Genomic DNA, 24218 nt, shown 5'->3' on the forward strand with positions numbered 1-24218 from the left:
GAAGTCTGAACTTTTTTGTCTTAATTTTCTCCCGCAAGCTCAAGCCTGCTTGCAAAATGCATTTAGTTTCCCTTGGTTTTTAGCAGCTTCAGGTACTTTGGCATGATTATCCCAAGAGACCCGAGACAATTGTGAAGGTGAAAGTTTGATCCATTATTAAGAGCCGTTAAAGCAGAACTTTGTTCTTGGAAGAAGCTTTCTTTTTCATGGCTTGGCAGAATTACAGTGGTAAAACTGGCCATTTTGCAGAAATTTTTATTTGTTTTTCAGACTCTCCTTACTTAGCTCTCTGAACCTATGCTGAAGAAATGACAGCTATTGTTAGGCTCCTTTTGTAATAAAACCAAGCATCGACGACTGAGTAGAGCTATTCTTCAACTCCTGAGCAGTAAGCAGGCTTTGGCCTGCCAGACCTGCAACTTTATTATGAAGCAGCACAGCTTAAACTATTAGCTCAGGTTATTCATCATGACTTAAATATACCATGGATGTCTATGGAATTTGTCTCTGATAATGAATGCCCATCTGTGAGGTCGATTCTGCAGTTGCTAATATCCATGCAAATTATTCAGGCGATTGAACATCCTTTTCTGCAACTTACCCTTTTGATCTGGAGATGTGTCTGCAAATGTAACATCTCAGCTGTCCCCCCTGCTTCTGTTTCTGGACCACCCTAAGTTTCATCATCTAGATAAGCATAAGCAATTGGATGGCTGGGAGCAAAGGGGGCTGCTGACACTGTAAGCTTGTTTTACAGAGGAAAGCTTCAGCAATGCTCTAAATAGAAACAATGTCTCTCTGATGGATGCCCCTGAAGGCTGCAATTCTAAACACACTTATTAAGGGACTAAGCCCCATAGAACTCAATAAATAAAGCTTGACACCACCACAGAATTATAGGAACTGTAGTTTGTAAAGTTTGGTGGGAACTATAATTCTGAGGGGGAAACGACACTTCCCAGGATTCTTTAGGGGAAGTCATGCGCTTTAAATATGAGTTGAATGTGCTTTAAATGTATTGTGTGGCTCTACTTCATAAACTTTGCCTGAATATAAATCATTTTAATTATTTTTTTAAAATTGAAATGAGTATAAAGTTGACTGGGTGACCATGAGCTACTCACCATCTCTCAGCCTATCTGTTCCTCAGGATGAAAACAAGGGAGGGGAATCATGACCACCCCAAGGAGGGCACACTTAAAATGTAGAGAAAATAATCATGTACAACCATAGTGTGAAATCAGATATATATTGGGGCATAGCATCAAGAAATATTTAGATAAGCACAATTATCAAATATGTTTATTATTTACACAACCTGTATTTCCCTCTTTTTCTTTTCGCTTGCGCGTGACCATTCCCCTGAGGGCCCTTCTCCTTTCCCCTTTTCCAGTTCATCATCTGAATCTGGAAAAGTGTCCTCCTGCCTCGCCTGAGGAGTTCCAGCTCCGGGGGTTGGGAGGTGGAGGCGGGGCAGAGGGTATTATGGAACGACTCAAAATTGTTCCCCTCTCTGATTCTTCATCAGCGAAATAACTAGGAGGAGGGTCCTCACTGGTCAAAGATCTTACTGCCATCACTATGAAACCTTTCCATTTCTGCGCTCCTGCCTGCCACAGAAGCCAGAAATCCATTTGGTCTGAGTGGTTTACCTCAATCCATCTCCTTACTCCCCTTAACAGAACGGTTTCAAAGGAACCACCTCTCGGCCACCTCTTACTAGGGGCTGAAACTGCAGTTGTCCACGGCCAAACCTCCGCACAGAGCTCAATCATCTTTTTCTTTTTCATGCCTTTTAACACCGGCAACTTTTTCTCCTCCCACAACTTACACATCACCCCCAGAGGGCCTTCCTCCACCGGAATACTCCCCCTCTGTCCCATGATGTCTGGCAGAGGTTTCTCAACTGCTACTTTACCCACATGCTGTCGACCAGATCCTCACCTCTAGCAACCGAGATAATAACTCTCATGGCACCTGTTGCCCGAGAAAGAGGGGTACCGTTGGCAGCACGAGGTTCGCACAGGAGATCCCGGACGAGCCCCCAATTGTTAGGTCCAAACCCAACACGCAAGCCGTCACTGTCTACTCAGCTCACATTCACCTGGGAAGGTGCGGAGTTGAGAGCAATAACCCACTGCCAGAGACCAGGAAATAAGTTGCCAAAATTACCTTTGCAAAGGGGTCCCAAAACCTGCCAGCAAGTTGCCTTTCAGAAGTGGGAACCTCGTTTATTGAAATACAGTAGATTATATAGATTCCCCAGTGGTTACAAAAATGGGGAGCAGGCGTCATGAACTACAAGAAAAATAACTGTAGACAAAGTAACTTTTTAGATATGTAAAGAGGGGTGCTTAAAGTAACAAAGCTAGGAACATCTTGCTTCTTTTGCAGACATTCACTTGCATAGTTTGTGCGACCTTGAGATAAGCGCTAGGAGCCAGAAGATCAAAGTACAGATAGGAAAAGGGGAGTATTGAAACAAGAGAGGCCATTCAGTGGGGGATACATTCAGGTTACATTTCTGCATTTACAAACAGATACGTGTAGAAATCTAAAGACATGTTAAAAGAAACATTAGCTTTCTTTGTGCTCAGGGTCAGCAATATGATACAATCTATAGGGTATTTTTTTTTTTCAATAATTTTTATTCAGATTTTCATAAAACATACAAGACAAAATCATAAAACATTCAAAGACAAAAAACAAAATCAAAAATAGTTAAACAAAAAGAAAAAAAGAAAAGAAGAAAAAAAAAAAACAAAAAAAAAAAATAAAGAGTAAAATATTGACTTCCCATTTGTCAAAGATCAAATCAGTTATAAGTCTATAATATATAGCAATCCTGTCTCTTAAGTCATATTATAAAATCACTTTCCTCCAGTAGTTATCTTACTTAATCATCAAATCTCATAAACATTACTTTATTCTTTCCACAAAAAGTCAAAGAGAGGTTTCAATTCTTTAAGAAATATATCTATCAATTTTTTTTTCCAGATAAGCATATCGATTAATCCATCTCATTACTAATTATGATAATCTTATTGTCATAACCATAGTCAAAATAAACATTTCAATTAATCCATCACATCAGAATCTGTTAGGTTCAGTAATTTCAGTAGCCATTGTTCTATTATCTCTATTAGTTCCATTTTCCATCTTCCATCTTCAGTAGTCTTGTTAAGTCCAGTAATTTCAATATCCAATCTTCCATTATCAGTATTCCATAATAATCTTGCTGTCAAAGCCATAGTCATATAATAAGAGTCTGATGGGAATTACCTCTATCCCAAATATTTTCTTGCCATCCATTCTGAATAAGTTGCTGAAATACTGCTGTAAAATCATATCTCTGTTCTTTTTTTCAAAATACACTGGGTCATCTCTTAAAAGTTTTTCCATTGTCACATGGCTGCAGTTAATTCCATAGATTTTCTCTATATTGGGCTCCATCACATCATTCCAGTCCAGAAGATAATCCATGCCATTGATAACTTTATCTCTAGAATCTTCATTAATTTCTTCAGAGATAACATTGAGTTCCAAACAATAGATTTTATTTCTAAAGTCCATAGACTCCAAATCTTGTTCCTGTTCCACGTTTGTTCCAATCTCCGGGATCTCCTCTCTCACAGGGACCCCTATTCCAGTCTCCAGGGTCTCCTCTCTCACAGGGACCCCTATTCCAATCTCCGGGGTCTCCTCTCTCACAGGGACCCCTTCCAGGGTCACCTCTCTCACAGGGACCCTTATATCTTTAATCTCCTGCTTCATTTTACTCAATTCAATTTTCGTTATCTCAATCTCATTCATTATTCTCTGAAACATAGTTATTTCCAGATTCTCAGCCACTTTCTTAATTGCCATTTTAAAAGAAAAATATAGGAAAACCACTTCTTATTTCAGCAACAATTGGGTTAATACTCCAAACTTGGTGACATCACAGTATAAACAGAGCAGACAGCCTTATCTCTCCAATAGTTAAGTAAACAAAATGCAGTTCCCAGGATCGAAGCAATTAATGGCAATCGTCAAGAAACAGATTCGTCAAAATAAAATAGACCAAAAAGAGAGTAGTCTCAAAACAGTATAATATTTTTCAAAATAAAAATCTGGAATAGAAATCCCTCTTCTGTGTGTATCTTTAGAATGCAAATCCAGGACAGCTTTTTGCAACAAAAACAGAGATAAGCTATTAATTAGTGCGTAGCAGAGAGAAGTTACGGCTCCCCAGTGAGATGTCAAAAACCGATCAATCTGGCAAATCTCTTTTAAACAGCAACAATTTAAGTCAAGTAAAAGAAAAATATAGAAAGAAGGGTGCTTGCCTGTTAGTGCGTTCTCTCTTAGAAGATAAGATGAACGTTCGCTTTAACAGATAGAGCTTGCTGTTGAAAATCCGTCCCACCTTCGTCGGCTGGACCTCGTCCCATAAATTAATGAGATCTGGTCGTTCCAACAAAAATAGGCTTTGAGGTTAATCTCTTCGTTTCTCCCTACCCGGGAGAAGTTTAATCAGTCAAAAAAAAAGAAAAAACTGACTGATATATCTGAATAAGCTTCTTTTGAGGCAGGAGCCCGTCTCAAAAGCAGGCACAGGCTAAGTCACCCTTCCCGGAAGTGATACAATCTATAGGGTATTGATATTGAATGCATAAGGAAGGAAGGGAGTCATCTCCAGTTTATTCAGGCTTTTATTCACCCAGCCACCTGGAGTGTGGGGTCAGGTCAGGGGGAAATAAACCGATATTATGTTTATATCAAAGCTTCATTTTCTTAACCCAACAGTTAAGACAGATTTCTAAGTAATTACCTATCTTATTTCCAAATATTCAAGATAATTTAATTCTTGCATTTGTTTCATTTTTCAACCTCAACATTTTAAAGTTAAGTTCTGGCTTAAATCCATCTTTCTTTTCTTTTTTTAAGGTTAAGATCATTTGGTATCTGCAAATACTTGGCTACAGGTACTCTATTTTAATGTGAATGGTGTACACAAGAATTTTCATTTTGATCTTTGCGCAGTTTGGGCCCATCACAATCCTCAAACAGTCAGCCCCACCATGACAGTCTAATATAGATGATGCTGAGCCTGCAAGCTGTTCAGGCCTGGATTAAAGAAAAATTATGATATAACATAATTTGCCAGTGGAAAGTCCTGTATCCAGTAAATTTGTGATATATCGCATAAGCCAGTAAGAAAGTAATTTAGCAGCTAGCCATATTGTCTTGTACTGGGGCTGGAAATTGTGAATATGCAAAAGAATAAGTTTCATTATAGTGGAGTAACATTTCTTCTGTTTCTTTGCATTAATTTTGAGAGTTAATAAATGTGAAACAACCTTAAAATAATTTCTCGGTATGAAGTATACACTGGATTCCTTCTTGCTACAGAGGACAATAATCTGTAAAGAAGCTGACTTGGCAGACAGTTTGTACAGAAATGTTGCAGGAGAGAAAATGCCATTGCCAATTCTCACCACTGTATGCTTTATTTTTAATACACCATGATGAGATTCTGGGGTATGGATCTCTTCTAGCAGGTCTCACAGACTTTAAGACTGGGACCTGGAGGCCAGGGTTCAAATCACACTTGGCCATGAAGCTTACTGGGTGACCTTGGGCCAGTCACTGTCTCTCAGACTAATCTACCTCACAGGATTGTTGTGGGGGTAAAATTGGAAGGGGAAGAATCATGCTTGGAATTCACCTTCAAGTTCCTTGGAGGAAAGGTGGGGTATAAATGTAATCATAAATAAATAAATAAATAGCAATCATTGCTTCAGATAATACATCCATAATGTATTGGGAAGAGCATTCCCTGTGGTTTTCCGGTTATAGCATATATACTTAATTTACTAATAGGCAAAAAACCTTGCGGTTTAAGAATGTACCTATAGCCCACAGATATTTCTATCAAACTTTAAAAAGCAGGGAAATTGGGCAGCAATAGTGAATGTACCAGGCGAGCAGGAGACCTGACCTCCTCTCTGAGATATTGGACTGCCCTACAAATTTGTAAAAATGCAAACACAATTTGGGTTGGTCTATCACAGTCCAAGCCACTTGCTGTGTAGCTTGGAAGAATCTGGTAACATGTGCCTCTAAGCACTGGGCAGTACAAGTGAGCAGGGGAGGAGGAAGAAGGAAGAGGGGAGGAGGAAGGGAGAGGAGAGGGAAAGGAGGGGAAAAGCAGGTCTGATAATGTGCATGCTTAATTGAGTTCAATGGGATTTACTTCTATGCAATCATGGTTAGGATAGGAAAAACTGACCATGAGGGAGGAGGGGGGACTGGGAAAGAGAAGGAGCATATCGGAGGGGGGCAAAGGGAGGGGGAGGGCAGATTTGATCATTTGCATGCTTATAAAGTTCAATAGTATTTATTTCTGTGCAATCATACTTAAGATAGTTAAAACTGACCATGGGGAGGGGGAAGGGGAAGGGGAAGGAGGGGATTGGAAGGTGATGCGGATGGGTAGGGAGGGGCAAAGGAAGGGGATGGGAAGGGGCAAGAGGGAGGGGATAGGAGGGAGGAGAAGGGAGGGTGGGTTTGATCATTTGTATGCTTGTTGAGTTCAGTGGGATTTATTTCTGTGCAATGTTTGAAAATGGAAATGGAGTGCCTTCAAGTCGACTGAACCTATGGTGACCCTTTGAATAGGGTATTCATGGTAAATGGTATTCAGAGGTGGTTTTACCATTGCCTTCCTCTGAGACAGAGAGGCAGTGACTGGCCCAAGGATACCCAGTGAGCTTCATGGCTGTGTGGGGATTTGAAACCTGGTCTCCGAGGTCGTAGTCCAACACTGACCCAGGGGAGGGGCAGGGAAGGGAGGAGGAGAGGAAGGGGGAGGGAGGGGATTGGGTGGGTGGGCACTGGGCAGAAGGGAAGACCCTTTCCTTTCCAAAATAAAACGTTGTGAACAGTATCATTGCTTTTCAGCGTTTTCCCCACCTTTTTATTCTACAGCAGACCTCCCACCCAAATTTAAACCAAAGCTGTTCCTGGCCACATCCACACCATGCCTTTAGTTCACTTTGGACAGTCATGACTTCTCTCAAATAATCCTGGGAAGTGTAGTTAGTGAAGGGTGCTGAGAGTTGCTAGGAGACACCCTGTTCTCACAGACCTTCAATCAGAGTGGCTAACTGTTAAACCACTCTGGCCACTGGAGCTCTGTCAGTGGAATAAGAGTCTCCTCTCAGCAGCCTTCACAAACTACACTTCCCAGGATTCTCTGAGGAAAGCCATGACTGTCTCAAGTGAAATCGAAGTCTGGTGTGGGTGTGGCCCCCTGATTAGCCAAGCCAAGCAACTGTGAGTCTGGCTTTTAGAACACTGATAGTTGGTTCTTACTGAGCATGCCCAACGGTATAATTGGGTTCTAGCCAAAACTCCTTAAATTAATTAAAAATCAGCCAGGCATTTTTTTAACCTTTAAACTGCAGAAAATGAAGGTCAGAGTATGGGGCAAGGTCATTAACAGAATTACAGGTACTCTGTGAACATGGCTGATTTTTAATGAATTTCAACAGATTATGAGAACTCTGACAAAAAAAGTCCAAAAGCGCTCTGGGTGCCCTCCCTCTTTTTAGACTTTGAACTGTCTATTCTCTCTGACTATTTTGTGTATTGCCATGAAAATTGAGAGGGTTGTTAAGCAAGCGTTTCTGAGTTCAGAACTATACGTTTTGTAAGGTTTTTGTTTTGAAATGAGCTTATGGGAAGCATCAGAATGGCATGGGGGTATTTTCAATTTAACATTGAGGAATGTGAAAAATCCACCCTGGCTATAGTATACAGCCACTCTTGTGGCTGTATAAAAAGCAACCTGGTTCTATACTTTTTAAAAGATAGTGAACATTTTCCTGTAGTCCAGAAATTGGGCTGCACCAGTTCAACAATGGCAAGCCACAAAGGAACTCAGGGCTTTAATATATGGCAAGCTGTGGGTGATTGATGCCAGTGGATGAAATCCAGTGCTGCCATCCTGCCCATGGAATACTTTTGATCCTGTGGACTTTTTTATCTACTAATGTAAGAAGAGGGGAGGTAATTTTCTCTGATTCTTCCCTCTGGCTGTAGCTCCCCATGTTCCCCAAAAATGTATTCCAGCGTTGAGGACCCTCAAAAACAGTGTAGGAGATCTGTAGAGTGCCTCTAGGAAGGGATACCACCAGGACTTCCTGGGCAAAGTACACTGTATGTGGATTGGGCCCCCTGCATCCCTCCCTCCCTCTGGAATCTTTTGGCAAGAACTGATGCTTGTATACATGCATTAACGTACCCGAGTGTACCTCACAGGGCTGTTGCATAGAAATAAGGAGGGAGGAGGGGAGGATAATGTATACATCCTTGAGTTTCTGTGTGGAAGAACAAGACACAAATAATGTAAAGAAAGTCAGAAGAGCAGCCTCCTTGCTTTAACTACAACATTTCATAGTTCTGATATTTACAGGAAAAATAATAATAATTAAAAGGTTTGTTAATTCTAATAAATAACAAGCAAAAACTATTCTAAAAATGTACAGTTTCACAATTTTGGTGTCTGAACTACCATCTCTCAGCCTAGCCTGCCTCACAGAGCTGTTGTGAAGATAAAAGGGGAAAGAGAAAGACAGTACACATGCTTCACCTCCTGGGAGGAAAATAAAAATACAAATATACAACAAGAAGGAACAAATCTGTGCAGTTTCACAAATCTGGGGGATTTTCCAGGTAGCATGGCTGGTGATCCTGTTGAGGCTCTAGTTTCACTGTGAAATGGTGAGATGGAAAGGGCCACCAATGCAATCACTCCAAAGTGCCCTTTCCAGACACAGGATAGATAGTTTGGTAGACAGTGCTGGGAAGGAGTCAGTGGTCGTGGTGCACGTTGGCACTAACGACATGGGGAAATGCAGCCGTGAGGTCCTGGAAGCAAAATTTAGGTTGCTAGGTAGGATGCTGAAAGCCAGGACGTCCAAGGTGGCTTTCTCTGAAATGCTACCAGTTCCACGCGCAGGACCAGCCAGACAGGCCCAGCTTCGCAGTCTCAATGCGTGGATGAGACGATGGTGTCGGGTGGAAGGGTTCGGATTTGTTAGGCACTGGGGAACATTTTGGGGCAAGCCGGGCCTGTACAAAAGGGATGGGCTCCACTTGAACCAGAATGGAACCAGACTGCTGGCACTTAAAATTAAAAAGGTAGCAGAGCAGCTTTTAAACTGACTGAGGGGGGAAACCCGACAGGAGCTGAGAAAGGTCCGGTTAGGAATAAACCTCCCCCCTGGGATAAAAACCAAAGAAATGATGAAATTTTAAAAGGGGTAGGCCTAGAAGTAGGCATTGTGAGAGCAGGGGCACAGGATATAAATTCAGAAGAGCAAAATTACCACAGGCCTAACCACAAGTGCCAAAGACACTTGGAGACACTGCTTACAAGTGCCTGTACGCTAATGCTAGGAGCCTCCGAACCAAGATGGGAGAACTGGAGTGCTTGGTCTTAGAGAAGAGCATTGATATAGTGAGCATAACGGAGACCTGGTGGAATGGAGAAAACCAGTGGGATACGGTTATTCCTGGATATAAACTATATCGGAAGGACAGGGAAGGACATATTGGTGGCGGAGTCGCTCTATACGTGAAAGAAGGCATTGAATCCAGCAAGCTCGAAACCCCAAAAGAGGCAGACTCCTCCACAGAATCGTTGTGGGTGGTGATACCGTGCCCCAGGAGGGACTTAATACTGGGAACGATCTATCGTCCCCCTGATCAAAATGCTCAGGGAGACCTTGAGATGAGATATGAAATTGAGGAAGCATCCAAACTAGGAAATGTGGTAGTAATGGGTGACTTCAACTACCCAGACATAGACTGGCTGCATATGTGTTCCAGTCATGACAAAGAAGCAAAGTTTCTAGATATTCTAAATGACTATTCCCTAGATCAGTTGGTCATGGAACCGACCAGAGGGACGGCAACCCTGGACTTAATCCTCAGTGGGGACCGGGACCTGGTGCGAGATGTAAGTGTTGTTGAACCGATTGGGAGCAGTGACCACAGTGCTATTAAATTAAACATACATATAACTGGCCAATTGCCACGAAAATCCAACACGGTCACATTTGACTTCAAAAGAGGAAACTTCACAAAAATGAGGGGATTGGTAAAGAAAAAGCTGAAAAACAAAGTCCAGAGGGTCACATCACTTGAAAATGCTTGGAAGTTGTTTAAAAACACTATATTAGAAGCTCAACTGGAGTGCATACCGCAGATCAGAAAAGGTACCGCCAGGGCCAAGAAGATGCCAGCATGGTTAACGAGCAAAGTCAAGGAAGCTCTCAGAGGCAAAAAGTCTTCCTTCAGAAAATGGAAGTCTTGTCCAAATGAAGAAAATAAAAAAGAACACAAACTCTGGCAAAAGAAATGCAAGAAGACAATAAGGGATGCTAAAAAAGAATTTGAGGAGCACATTGCTAAGAACATAAAAACCAACAACAAAAAATTCTATAAATACATTCAAAGCAGGAGACCATCTAGGGAGACAATTGGACCCTTGGATGATAAGGGAGTCAAAGGTGTACTAAAGAACGATAAGGAGATTGCAGAGAAGCTAAATGAATTCTTTGCATCTGTCTTCACAGTGGAAGATATAGGGCAGATCCCTGAACCTGAACTAACATTTGCAGGAAGGGATTCTTTTTTTTTTTTTTAATAATTTTTATTCAAATTTTTCCAAAAACAAACAAAACAAAGTCAAAAAGACATAACAATACATCAACAAAAAAATGAAAATAAAATAGTTGACTTCCGATTTGTCGCAGATCAGCTATAAGTATATAATATACATCAAACCTGTCCCTTAATGTATACATACAGAGTCCCTTTTCTCCATAGGCTGTCTTAATTAATCGTCAAATCCCAGTATCATCATTTTATTTTGATCTTTCAACAAAAAGTCTAAGAGAGGTTTCCATTCCTTAAGAAATGTATCTGTCGATTTTTCTCTAAGTAAACATGTCAATTTATCCATTTCTACTAAGTCCATTAATTTCAATAACCATTCTTCCATTGTTGGTGTTGATTCCATTTTCCACTTTTGTGCATATAATAATCTTGCTGCCGTAATCATATATAATATTATTCTTCCATATTTCTTTTCTATTTGTTTATCCATAAAACCCAATAAGAAAAATTCTGGTTTTGACCGAATATTTATCTTTAGAATTTTTTGCATCTTCCTACCTATCTGTGCCCAAAATAATTTCGCCTTTTTACATGACCACCACATATGATAAAAAGATCCTTCTTGTTGTTTACATTTCCAACAAACATTAGAGACATTACTATACATTTTTGACAGCTTTTCTGGAGTCATGTACCAACGGTACATCATTTTATAAAAATTTTCTTTAAGATTATAACATAATGTAAATTTCAAGCCTTTTTTCCACATATTTTCCCATTGATCCATTTGTATGTTATGACCAAAATTTTTTGCCCACTTTACCATGCACTCTTTTACTTGTTCTTCCTCCATATCCATTTTCAATAAAAGTTTATACATTTTTGCAATTATGTTTTCATCATTTGTACACAAACCTATTTCAAAATCAGATTTATTTATTTCAAACCCATACATTTTCTTGTCCATTTTATATCTTTCTAACAATTGTAAATAGGCAAACCAATGAAAACTATATCCTTCCTTTATCAATTGTTCTCTCTCTTTCATTATGTATTCTCCATGTACATTTTCTAATAGTTCTTGATAAGTTAACCATTTCTCTTTTCCAGACATTTCTCTTCTATAAAAAGCTTCTTGACTTGAGACACATAATGGTATTTTCGAATAAAACCTTGGTTTGTATCTATTCCATATTTTCAACAGAGGACGTCTTATAAAATGATTATTAAAGTCTACATTTACTTTTACTTTGTCATACCATAGATATCCATGCCATCCCCACTTCAGATTGTGGCCCTCCAAATCCAATAGTCTTTTATTCCTCAATAAGATCCATTCCTTTATCCAGACTAAACAGCAGGCAGCAAAATAAAGTCTCAAATTTGGTAATCCCAGTCCTCCTCTTTCTTTAGCGTCTTGAAGTAATTTAAATTTAACTCTTGGTTTTTTTCCTTGCCATACAAATTTAGAAATATCTTTTTGCCATTGTTTAAAAGGTAAATCAGAGGATATTACAGGTATTGTTTGAAACAAAAACATCATTCTCGGTAATACATTCATTTTTATCGCAGATATTCTACCCATTAATGACAGTTGTAGTTTATCCCATCTTAGCAAGTCTTTCTTAATCTCTGTCCATAATTTTTCGTAATTATTGTGAAACAACTTTGAGTTTTTATTTGTCATGATGATGCCTAGATATTTCAACTTTTTTTCTATTGTAAAATCTGTCTTGTCCATTAACTCTTTCTGTTCCCTTAAGGTTAAATTTTTCACCAACATCTTTGTTTTTTGATTGTTGATCTTAAATCCTGCTAAAGGTCCAAATTCTTTTAATTTGTCCATCAGTATATGAATTCCTTCCAAAGGGTTTTCTAGTACAATTATCAAATCATCAGCAAATGCTCTCAATTTATATTCTTCTTTTTTTATTTTTAATCCCGAAATCCTTTTATCTTGCCTTATATCTCTAAGCAACACTTCTAAAACCAAAATAAATAAAAGGGGAGATAATGGACATCCCTGTCTTGTACCCTTTTGTATTTCACATGAGTCCGTTAAGTCTCCATTAACAATTATCTGGGCCTTCTGTGATGTATAAATCGATCTAATCCATTTTATAAAGCTGTCTCCAAAGTCCATTTGCTCCAAAACCTGGAACATAAATTTCCAATTCAAATTATCAAATGCTTTTTCAGCATCTAAAAAAATCAGAGCTGCTTGTTTATCATTTCGTTGTTCTAAATATTCCAACACATTCAAAACATTCCTGACGTTGTCACGTAATTGTCTTTTAGGTAAAAACCCTGATTGATCTTCCTGAATAAATTGTTGCAATATTATTTTCAATCTTTCAGCCAAAATCATTGTAAAAATTTTATAGTCATTGTTCAGTAGAGATATTGGCCGATAATTTTTTGTTTTAGTTAAATCTTGGTCCTCTTTAGGTATTAATGTTATATTAGCATTTTTCCAACTATCCGGTATCTTTCCCTCTTGCAAAATAGAATTCATTGTAGACTGTAAAGGTAGCAGGAGTTCTTCCTCCAAACATTTATAATACATTGCAGATAGCCCATCTGGTCCTGGTGCCTTTCCTAATTTAATTTTATTTATAGCTTCAGATATCTCTCTTGACGTAATAGGGCCATTAATAACTTGTCTCTGAAAATCTGTAATTTTAGGCAAATTCTGTTTAAATAAATACTCTTCTATTTTTTCAGATGGAATTTCTTGACACTTATACAATGTTGAGTAATATTGATGAAAAATCTTTTTAATTTTTACATTGTCTGTCAGCGTCTCATCTCCTTCTTGTATCTTTAAAATAATATTTTTTTGACGTTCTTTTCTTAATTTATATGCTAACCATTTCCCAGGTTTATTTGCAAATTCAAAAGTTCTTTGTTTAGCAAAATTTAATTTCCTTTCAATTTCTCTAACTGTCAACATTGATACTTGCTTCTGTAACATTTTAATTTGATTTACAATAGAAACTTTAGCTGGATTCTTTTTCAATTCTTCCTCTTTTTGTTTTATTTCTTCCAAAATTAATTGCATTTTCTGTTGTTTCTTTTTTTTTAATTCAGAATTACATTTAATAAAGTATCCCCTCATAAATGCCTTACTTGTATCCCAAACAATATTTTCACTTGTTCCTTTATGTAAATTATATTCAAAGAACTCCTTTAATTTCTTCTTACATTCTTGTACTACTTTATCATTCTGTAATAAAGATTCATTTAGTCTCCATCTAAATCCAAGATTTTTTTTTTTTTTTAAGGTTAATATCACAGGATTATGGTCCGAAAAAGTTTTTGGTAATATATCCATTTTAAAAATATCCTTCGCTAAAATTTTTGACATCCAAATCATATCAATCCTCGAAAATGTTTTATGTCTTTCTGAAAAATAAGTAAATTCCTTTGCATTATCATTTATATATCTCCAGGTATCCACCAATTCTAGATGTTCCATGAGTTCAAAACAAATCTTCGGTAATTTACCTTGTGTCTCTTTGATATTTTTTTCAGAAAGCCTATCAATTTTTGGTGAGATTACCCCATTCCAGTCACCCATGACACACCAATGCTCATATGAAAACTCTGACAATTTTTCCATAAGTCCTGTATAAAACCTTGTTTTATCTTCATTGGGGGCATAAATACCCACTATCAAAATGTTTGTACCTTGTAAAGTAATTTCAACCCCCACAGATCTACCACTATCGTCCAATAATACCAATTTAGGAAGCAATTGTGGGTTAATATAGAGAACAACTCCATTTTTTTTTTTTGGTCCAGCTGAAATAAATTCTTCACCCAAATTTTTACAAATCAAATATTTAGAATCTTTCTTCTGAATATGAGTTTCTTGTAGACAAATTATATCCAATTTTAATTTTTTCAAATAATGGAACACTTTCTTTCTCTTCTGCGCCGTGTTGGCTCCATTTATATTCCAAGTTAGGTATTTGTAATCCATCGTTAAGCGTGTATTTTAAAATTTGCCTGATGCTCCTTTTGATCCATCATCTTCCTTCCCCTCCTCTGCGTATCCTTGTTGACTTTGTTTCCCAGGAACTGTATCCATATCTTTGAGTTTATCTTCTTCCATATCTTTTGAAGCTTTTCTCAAGAAGTCCCTTGCTTTTTGAACAGTATTCAATCTATATTTCTGTTGTCTGAATGTAAAAATCACTCCTTCTGGAACGTCCCACCTAAATTGAATTTTGCATTGCTTAAGTTTTTCTGTAAGGAAAGCATATTCTTTTCTCTTACGTAAAAGTCTAATAGGAATTTCCTTCATCACCAGTATTTCCTTACCATCAATTTTAAAGGTATATTTAAAGTGTTGCTGTAAAACCATATCTCTGGTCGTTTTCTTTACGAAGTGAACAAGCACATCTCTTGGAATTTTTTTCATTGTTGCATATCTGGAGTTAATTCTATAAACTTTGTCTATTTCAAATTCCATCCTATCTTCATTCAAGTCCAGAAATTTTACTAAAGCATTAACAATTTTGTCTCTAATGTCTTCACCTGTTTCCTCAGGGATTGCACGGAATCTCAAACAATGCTCTTTATTTCTCATTTCAGTCATAGCTAAATAGTCCAAATTTTTTTCTAGTTCCAGATTTAGTATATCTGTTCTATTCTCCAAGGTTTGTACCTTTTCTTTAGTATTTTTTGCATCCTCCTTTATTTGCCCAATTGTCCCTTTAATCTCATCCACTTGTGTTTTAATATAGTCTTTTATATCTGTCAATTCAATTTTCATTTCCTGTTTAATTTCCTGTTTTATAGCATTAATCCCTTCCATTATTTTTTGAAACATTTCTGGGGGTATATCCTCTTCCTGTGTATCAATAGAACCTCTTCGCCCCTGGGCCTTAGTTGTTTTTTTAGTTGTCATTTTCAAAAAGAGGCCTTTAATTTCTAAAATTAATCACTGTTTCAGAACCTAAGGGCAGTCTATTTCTTCTTTTTTTCCCTCCACCAAAAAGAAGAGTTAATATTCCAGGCCTGTAATTGGAATCCAGCCAGCACAACACAGTCCTTATCTGCATCCAAGAATGCAAAACAATTCTGGTTGCCAAGACTAAACAATTAGTAGCATATACGAACAGCGGATTCATCCAACAAGAAATAGTCCAAAGAGAAAAATAGTCCAAAATATAATAATTACCTCTCATCCGTTTTTAAACTTTAAAAGTCCAAATTCAAGCCAGCTTTTTGTCGTAGAAAAGTAAATAAGGTGTTTATATTTTCTTTCTTCCTTAATTATATTTAAAAGAGAAAAAGTATGACTCACCCAGGTTTCTCAATTGCTGATTCATAAACAAATCCCTTTTATTGCAGTAATTTAAGCCAAATGATAAGGTTTAGGCAGAAGTGGGCTCGCTGGTTAAGAACGTTTTTTTTAAGAAAAGAAAAAACGCTTCGCTTCATTCCAGTCCAGCTTGCGTGAAAATCCTGACTCCGTCTTCAGCCGATCAGCTTGCCTTCTTATCTCAGGAATTTCCTGATCAATTCCAGCCGCCGACAGCTCAACGAAGTCTTGTGGAAGATCTGATCGGTTCTCCTGTACCTTGGAGAACATTTAAGCCAGTCCAAGATTCCTCTTGGCTGACTTTTAACCTGAAAAAAGCTTCCTCTGAGGCAGAGCTCCCTCAGAGACAACCACCAGCCAGCACCACTTCCCGGAAGTCTGCAGGAAGGGATTCTGAGGAACTAAGACAAATAGTGGTAACGAGAGAGGAAGTTCTAAGCTTAATGGACAATATAAAAACTGACAAATCACCGGGCCCGGATGGCATCCACCCGAGAGTTCTCAAAGAACTCAAAGGTGAAATTGCTGATCTGCTAACTAAAATATGTAACTTGTCCCTTGGGTCCTCCTCCGTGCCTGAGGACTGGAAAGTGGCAAATGTAACGCCAATCTTCAAAAAGGGATCCAGAGGGGATCCCGGAAATTACAGGCCAGTTAGCTTAACTTCTGTCCCTGGAAAACTGGTAGAAAGTATGATTAAAGCTAGATTAACTAAGCACATAGAAGAACAAGCCTTGCTGAAGCAGAGCCAGCATGGCTTCTGCAAGGGAAAGTCCTGTCTCAGTAACCTATTAGAATTCTTTGAGAGTGTCAACAAGCATATAGATAGAGGTGATCCAGTGGACATAGTGTACTTAGACTTTCAAAAAGCGTTTGACAAGGTACCTCACCAAAGGCTTCTGAGGAAGCTTAGCAGTCATGGAATAAGAGGAGAGGTCCTCTTGTGGATAAGGAATTGGTTAAGAATCAGAAAGCAGAGAGTAGGAATAAACGGACAGTTCTCCCAATGGAGGGCTGTAGAAAGTGGAGTCCCTCAAGGATCGGTATTGGGACCTGTACTTTTCAACTTGTTCATTAATGACCTAGAATTAGGAGTGAGCAGTGAAGTGGCCAAGTTTGCTGACGACACTAAATTGTTCAGGGTTGTTAAAACAAAAAGGGATTGCGAAGAGCTCCAAAAAGATCTCTCCAAACTGAGTGAATGGGCGGAAAAATGGCAAATGCAATTCAATATAAACAAGTGTAAAATTATGCATATTGGAGCAAAAAATCTGAATTTCACATATATGCTCATGGGGTCTGAACTGGCGGTGACCGACCAGGAGAGAGACCTCGGGGTTGTGGTGGACAGCACGATGAAAATGTCGACCCAGTGTGCGGCAGCTGTGAAAAAGGCTAATTCCATGCTAGCAATAATTAGGAAAGGTATTGAAAATAAAACAGCCGATATCATAATGCCGTTGTATAAATCTATGGTGCGGCCGCATTTGGAATACTGTGTACAGTTCTGGTCGCCTCATCTCAAAAAGGATATTATAGAGTTGCAAAAGGTTCAGAAGAGGGCAACCAGAATGATCAAGGGGATGGAGCGACTCCCTTACGAGGAAAGGTTGCAGCATTTGGGGCTTTTTAGTTTAGAGAAAAGGCGGGTCAGAGGAGACATGATAGAAGTGTATAAAATTATGCATGGCATTGAGAAAGTGGATAGAGAAAAGTTCTTCTCCCTCTCTCACAATACTAGAACTCGGGGACATTCAAAGAAGCTGAATGTTGGAAGATTCGGGACAGACAAAAGGAAGTACTTCTTTACTCAGCGCATAGTGAAACTATGGAATTTGCTCCCACAAGATGCAGTAATGGCCACCAGCTTGGATGGCTTTAAAAGAAGATTAAACAAATTCATGGAGGACAGGGCTATCAATGGCTACTAGCCATGATGGCTGTGCTCTGCCACCCTAGTCAGAGGCAGCATGCTTCTGAAAACCAGTTGCCGGAAGCCTCAGGAGGGGAGAGTGTTCTTGCACTCGGGTCCTGCTTGCGGGCTTCCCTCAGGCACCTGGTAGGCCACTGTGAGAACAGGATGCTGGACTAGATGGGCCACTGGCCTGATCCAGCAGGCTCTTCTTATGTTCTTATGTTCTTAAGTCCGAGAGGCTTCTTCTTTTACTGAGGAGCTTCAGGCACTAAAGCAGGCTGAAGGTCGGCAGGAGCACAGATGGTGCAAGTCCTGCTGAGAATCTGAGCAATGAGAGGTACAAGTACATTGTCATGCCTGCCACATGGCAGTGGTGGCAGGAAAAAGAGCATCTCTTTTGGCCTCCATTGCATCCTCAGTGAATCACCCAGCAAAGTGGTTTAGAGTGGTAAACTGGCTGATCCAGACCAGTGTGGTATCACCAGCAACAGACCACTCAATAGCCTGTTGTGAGAGATTTATGAATCACCTTGAGAGTAAAATTACTCAGATTTGTGCTGAACTTGATACCACAATTGGTTCAGGCTTGTCGGAGATCCCTAGAGCACTGTCGAATTATAGCTTGTAGGATTAATTTCAGTTGTTGCAGCCCAAGGATATGGACAGGATGCTTGTGACAGTGAGGCCAACTATGTGTCCTCTTTGTCCCTGCCCATCATGGTTGGTAAAATCTAGTAGAAGGAGATTGACTAGATGGGTCCAGGGACTGGTCAATGCCTCATCTAGGGAGGAAGTGATGCCCACTGCTTTGAAAGAGTCGCTGATGCAACTCCTCTTGAAGAGGTCCTCCAGAGGCTTTAGAAAACTGCCATCCAATCTCTAATATTCCCTTCATGGGCAAGGTGATTGAGAGTGTGGTGGCTGGCCAGCTGCCAGCATGCCTGGAGGAAACAGATTATCTAGATCCATTCCAGTCTGGCTTCTGGCCTGGTTTTAGCACAAAAATAACCTTGGTGGCCCTGATTGATGACCTTTATCGGGAGAGAGATGGGGCAATGCAACCCTGTTGGTTATTTTTGATCTTTCAGTGGTTTTTGACACCATTGACCATGGTGTTCTTCTGGAGTGATTGAAGGAGGTGGGAGCTGGAGGTACTGAATTGCAGTGTTTCTGCTCCTCCCTACAGGACTGCTACCAGAAGGTAGAACTAGGAGGTTATTGCTCAGCTCCATAGGTCAGTTCTGTCTTCTATGCTATTTAACATCTATATGAAACTGTTGGGAGTTGTCATCTGGGGATTTGGAGCACAGTGTCATCAGTATGCTGATGACACACAGTTCTTTCTCTCCATTCCATCAGAATCAGAAGAAGCGGAGGTGTTGGACAGATATCTGGAGGCAGTGATGGGCTGGATGTGGGATAACAAACTGAGGCTGAATCCTGACAAGACAGAACTGCTGTGAATGGGTGGTTAGTGCATCCAGGAAGTAGGTGTATGACAGGTTCTGGGAGGGGTTGTACTTCCCCTGAGGGAACAGGTTCATAGCCTGAGAATACTCCTGGAGGACTGGAGAGAACTGTTCCTTGCAACCTGAAGATCAATGATGAAAGAATGTTTTAAAGCTGTGTTTTAGAATATTTGTAACTGTGTTGTAGAGTGTTTTGAATTATAATTATATTTTGGAATGTTTTTAGTATGTTTTTTCTTGTTAAATTGTTTTGTTTATGTTTGCTGTCCTGGGCTCCTTTAAGAGGAAGGGTGGGATATAAATTCAATAAATAAATAAATAAGAACAACTCTCAGCAAAACTATATCTCCATACAAAAACATTTTTCTGACCTATATAAACAAAAAAGTATCCTTGTGTTAAAGTACAGTCTGTAGGAATTTTAACTTGCTGCCACTGTAAAGTGTTGACTTATTTTATGGTTGTATTTGCTTATTCATTTTGTATTTTATATGTTTGTTTTATAGTTACTATATATTAATAAATAACAGCTCAGTTATAACAAATAGACCAGTAGTGACTGGGGGAGGGGGGGCAAAGAAAATCAAGGAAGGGAGGATTGCAATATTACAATTTTTCCTCAATAGGAAGGAAATCTCATTTATTTCAAGAGAGTTACTTCCAAGTAAAAAATACTAAAGCCAGCCACTTGTGTTCTGTACTGTAAAGGCAGCATCCTTGGGGAGTGAATGGAATAATGTGGACATGAGGAAACAAACGTACTCCAGGAGAAATCATCAACTTTATACTAAAAAAAGAAAATTATTATGTATTCTGGTTCATCTAGTCCTCCACAGTGTCAAGCAGACATATTTCTATAAAAGAGGGGAGAAAACGAAGACTCAGTCTCATTTTCTGGGCTAGCACTATCAGTTTCTGCTTAGAATCGTGGAATAGTAGAGTTAGAAGCAGCCTACAAGGCCATCGAGTCCAATGCAGGAATCCAAGTTAAAGCATACCTGATAGGTGGCTGTCTAGCTGCCTTTGGAAGGCCTCCAATGTTGCAACTGTGTAGCTGAATACTGCCCCAGGTGACTTGAGTGCCTATTTGGTCCGCTGACCATGGTGCTGCTAACTCCTGATGGGCAGCTTCAAGGCTCCTGCTCTCCCTTTTTAAGGTTCCTTATCTTTAAACCAGACTTGAACTGGACAGTTCTCAAATAGATGGCTGACCTCTATAAACAATAATACATCGTCACACTAACTCTAACCCAAGGTAGTGAGAGAGAGAAGAAACTCATCTTGGTTTTCTGGAAAATGTCAGTGGCTCAGGTAAGCAACAATGCCAGAAAGAATCAAGGTGGCACAATAATAATAATAATAATAATAATAATAATAATAATAATAATAATAATAATAATAATAATAATACGATACTGGGAAAGTAAGAGAGACTGGCATAAGACGCATCAGTCAGCAAATGCTGTTTGTTTTCTTATAAAGGTTGCTGCAGCCTATAAATCCATGCTGTTCATTCCCTATCTCACAACTAATTTGTAAATATTTTAATGAGGTGTTGATGGCTTTAAGGAAACATTCAAACAACACAAATGTGGCAAACCACAGTACTCTTTCATGTATGCTAAATTGTGGCTAGCTAATCCTGAGAAGTGCCCTTTTTCAGAAGGTATTGTAATGGGCTTAATCCCACATAGGTCTAAAAAGTACTTATTATTGCTGGTATTGCTATGTAGTTTGCTTATTTCCTAAGGTGTATATTGCAAAAGAGCAAAAAAGGTCCTTTAAAAAAAGGGTTTCTCTGCCCCCCCCTTCTGTATATAACAGTGAGTTTGGTGACAGAGAGCTGGAAGGTAAGGTGCCTGGGAAGGGAGCCAACACTTGCCTCCAGCATCACCAATTATGCCGCCTGACAAGATCAGACTCACAAGACCTTCTCTCGGTCCCACCAGTTAAAACAGCTGGACTGGTGTGGACTAGAGAGAGGGCATTTTCGATTGTGGCCCCCACCCTCTGGAATTCCCTTCCTTTCGATCTTCGCCATGCCCCCTCCTTGATAGGTTTCCGCCGAGCCTTGAAGACCTGGCTGTTCAGGCAGGCCTATGGGATTTCTGGGGTGGGTTAGTTTTTAATGTTGTTGATTAATGGAAGAGGGGTGATTAGTTGATTATTGAGTGTGGTTTGTACTGGTTTTATATTGTATTTTATTTTATTGTCAATGTACGTCGCCTAGAGTGGCTGTTAACTCGGCCAGATAGGCGACTCAAAAATAAAATATTATTATTATTATTATTATTATTATTATTATTATTATTATTATTATTATTATTATTATGTTTATCAACATCTGAGATAGCTACCAGAACACAATATAAGGCGTGCCAGTTTTGGGTGAGATGTAGCAGTCAGAACCACCCGAGAGGCACACCTGGTTAGGTTAACTAGTCATTGACAAATGGGTTGGCTAGTCATACTTGCTGCCTCTGGCAGATGGCACAGGGAGACAGCACGGGGAGAAGAGGCATATAGCCAGGCAGCACAGTTGAGAAAACACCCTCTAAGAAAGTGTATAAAAAGCCAAATTATTGAATACTCAGTACCCTTCTCTGGCTGGAGGTGGGTCGACAAATGCAGGAGTGATATGGCATCCATGTCATCTGATGGGTGAGATGTATTTCCATGTACTTTGTACCTTTGGCTCTGTAACAAGACTTTGGGTTTAACTCAGTTGTTCCATCTATTGAAACTTAAGTGAGTAAGTTGTACCTTCAAGGGCTTTGATGTTAAATTAATATATACAGTAACATTTTTCCTGCTGATTTGTATTCTTCTTTTCTGTTTCTGCTATGATGGCTGGAGCCATTTAGAATGCATTTCAATAGCTGTAGTGTGCAAGATACGAATAAATAGCATATATAAGACTGTTCTGCTGTCTGAGACCTCACTCCCAAATAGAAAATTTCTGGTACCTCCTAAGACCCAAGAATCTTTGGGTGGGCTCTTTGACTTTATCTGCCTACTTGTTGATGACTGCTGTTGGAAATCTGTGACCTTAGGCAAACTAACGTGCAACATATAAGCACTCTGAGTAGATGGGGATAAAGGAAGAAAGCAAGACCCCTTGACCCTGTGCGTTCATAGGAAAGGGGTCCAGCCTTGCTGGTATCAGAATCTGTTAATAACTGCTGTTAAATGTGTTACAATTCTATTAACATGTTAAATTTTAAAATTGTACTTGCATATCTTGGGGTAAAGCTTTTTAAAATTGCATTTTATTATTTTTTTTGTTACCCACCTTGCGTTGTACAGGTAAAGAAGAGGGCACAGTCCAACTTGTATTTATACTGTGCTAAGGGGAGTTGGATGTGGCAGACCCCCAGCTGGGTCAGCAGAGTCCCAGTTCTGCTGGGAGAAGCCCCTCACCCTGGCTCAGCTGCTGGGAACCTGTCAAGGGTCTGCTGGGAAGCCCGGCCTGGTAGAAGGGGTGCTGGCGTAAGGGCCAGAAAGGGGTGTTCCAGGGGCTTGTTGGAGGAGGGGCCGAGGGGAAGACTTATGCAACATCCAACTCTCATTCAGAGCACTCTTGTGGGTCCCGATCAGGGCCAGTTACACAGAGAAAAAGGTTGATCTAAGAAAATAATTATAAACCTTTTTTAAACTGCATGTTATTATTATTCTGTTACCCACCTTTGATTGTACAAGGAAAGCGGAGGGGGGGGAATTATTGGGGAGTGCTTGCTCACTGGTAGAAGTATTTGTGAGAGCCAGCCTTTTCTTTTCCATTCATGCACGCAGCTCCCAGCTGAGCCAATGTTCCACTGGCCCGACGGCTCCCAAATGGCAAATGGATGCTGCTGAGTTTCCTGCTAGTTCCTCCTCCACCAGCACCCCTTCCATCAGCTTTCCCTGAGCTGGATTGCTCTGTTAGTTAGTTGAACTCATGTGGTAGGCTAAGATCTTATTATATATCTGAGTAAGTAGAGTATACCTTGCCTTTGCATTTTTTTAAAATGGGGCAGCAGCTGCTGAAGCCCGCAAATTGAGTGGGGGAAGAGCTTGATTTTCTCCTATTTTCTGGGGAGTTTTTGAATAGAAAAGCAGCCCTAGAGGAAAAGTTAATCAGCTAACCTTCCACCTGCCAGTGCTCTAATCAAGATTTCAGATTTCTGCTTTACTTTAAAATAAAGCAGGGGTGAGGAAAAAGCTACACATGCATAGTATGGCCCATGTAAAGCCTGTATGCTCCTGGAATGTGAAAGTTTAAAATCCCAATTTTTTTCTTTCTCTTTAGCCACCAGAAAAGGATGGTGGTCTACCTCGTCAGGTTGGCAATAAGACAGAATGTGGATTACTGGGGTTTGTCTTGGATCTAAAGCAGGATTATCAGCCTGTCCGGAATCAAATGCCTGAAGAGAAGCTCTACAAAGTGTACACATTTAACTCTGTGAGAAAATCAATGAGCACTGTCATTAAAATGCCAGATGAAAGTTTCCGAATGTATAGCAAAGGAGCTTCTGAAATTGTCCTAAAGAAGTATGTACTTAATATTTGCTTTGAATGCTTTGTCACTGTATTTGATATTTGTCTCATCTAGTTCTTGTTATTTTGTTCATTGAAGTCTTTTATCAGAGAGAGATGGACATACACTGCTCAAATGTACAGCAAAAAAATGGTACATCTGTTTACACAATCTGTGAGTTACTATCTACTAGTGATTTTCCTGAGTATGCCCCATGAAAATGAATGGAAACTATGCAAGACCACTACTGTGCCTATGCCTAGCCCTCATTCTTTTAAGTGGGGATGTACAGGATAAATTCCCTGCAGATAATAC

At 39.5% G+C, this 24218-nt stretch overlaps 1 protein-coding gene across 1 annotated transcript in view; it reads left to right on the forward strand.

The window, feature by feature from the left end:
- Positions 1-24218, forward strand: part of ATP2B2 (ATPase plasma membrane Ca2+ transporting 2) — a 462511-nt gene that overhangs the window by 330992 nt on the left and 107301 nt on the right. The window contains exon 12 of the mRNA XM_061618080.1: positions 23676-23917. Within this exon, the coding sequence (XP_061474064.1) occupies positions 23676-23917 (242 nt within the window). The remainder of the gene's footprint in view (positions 1-23675; positions 23918-24218) is intronic.

This window comes from Rhineura floridana, chromosome 3, assembly GCF_030035675.1.
Source record: "Rhineura floridana isolate rRhiFlo1 chromosome 3, rRhiFlo1.hap2, whole genome shotgun sequence".
NCBI lineage: Eukaryota > Metazoa > Chordata > Lepidosauria > Squamata > Rhineuridae > Rhineura > Rhineura floridana.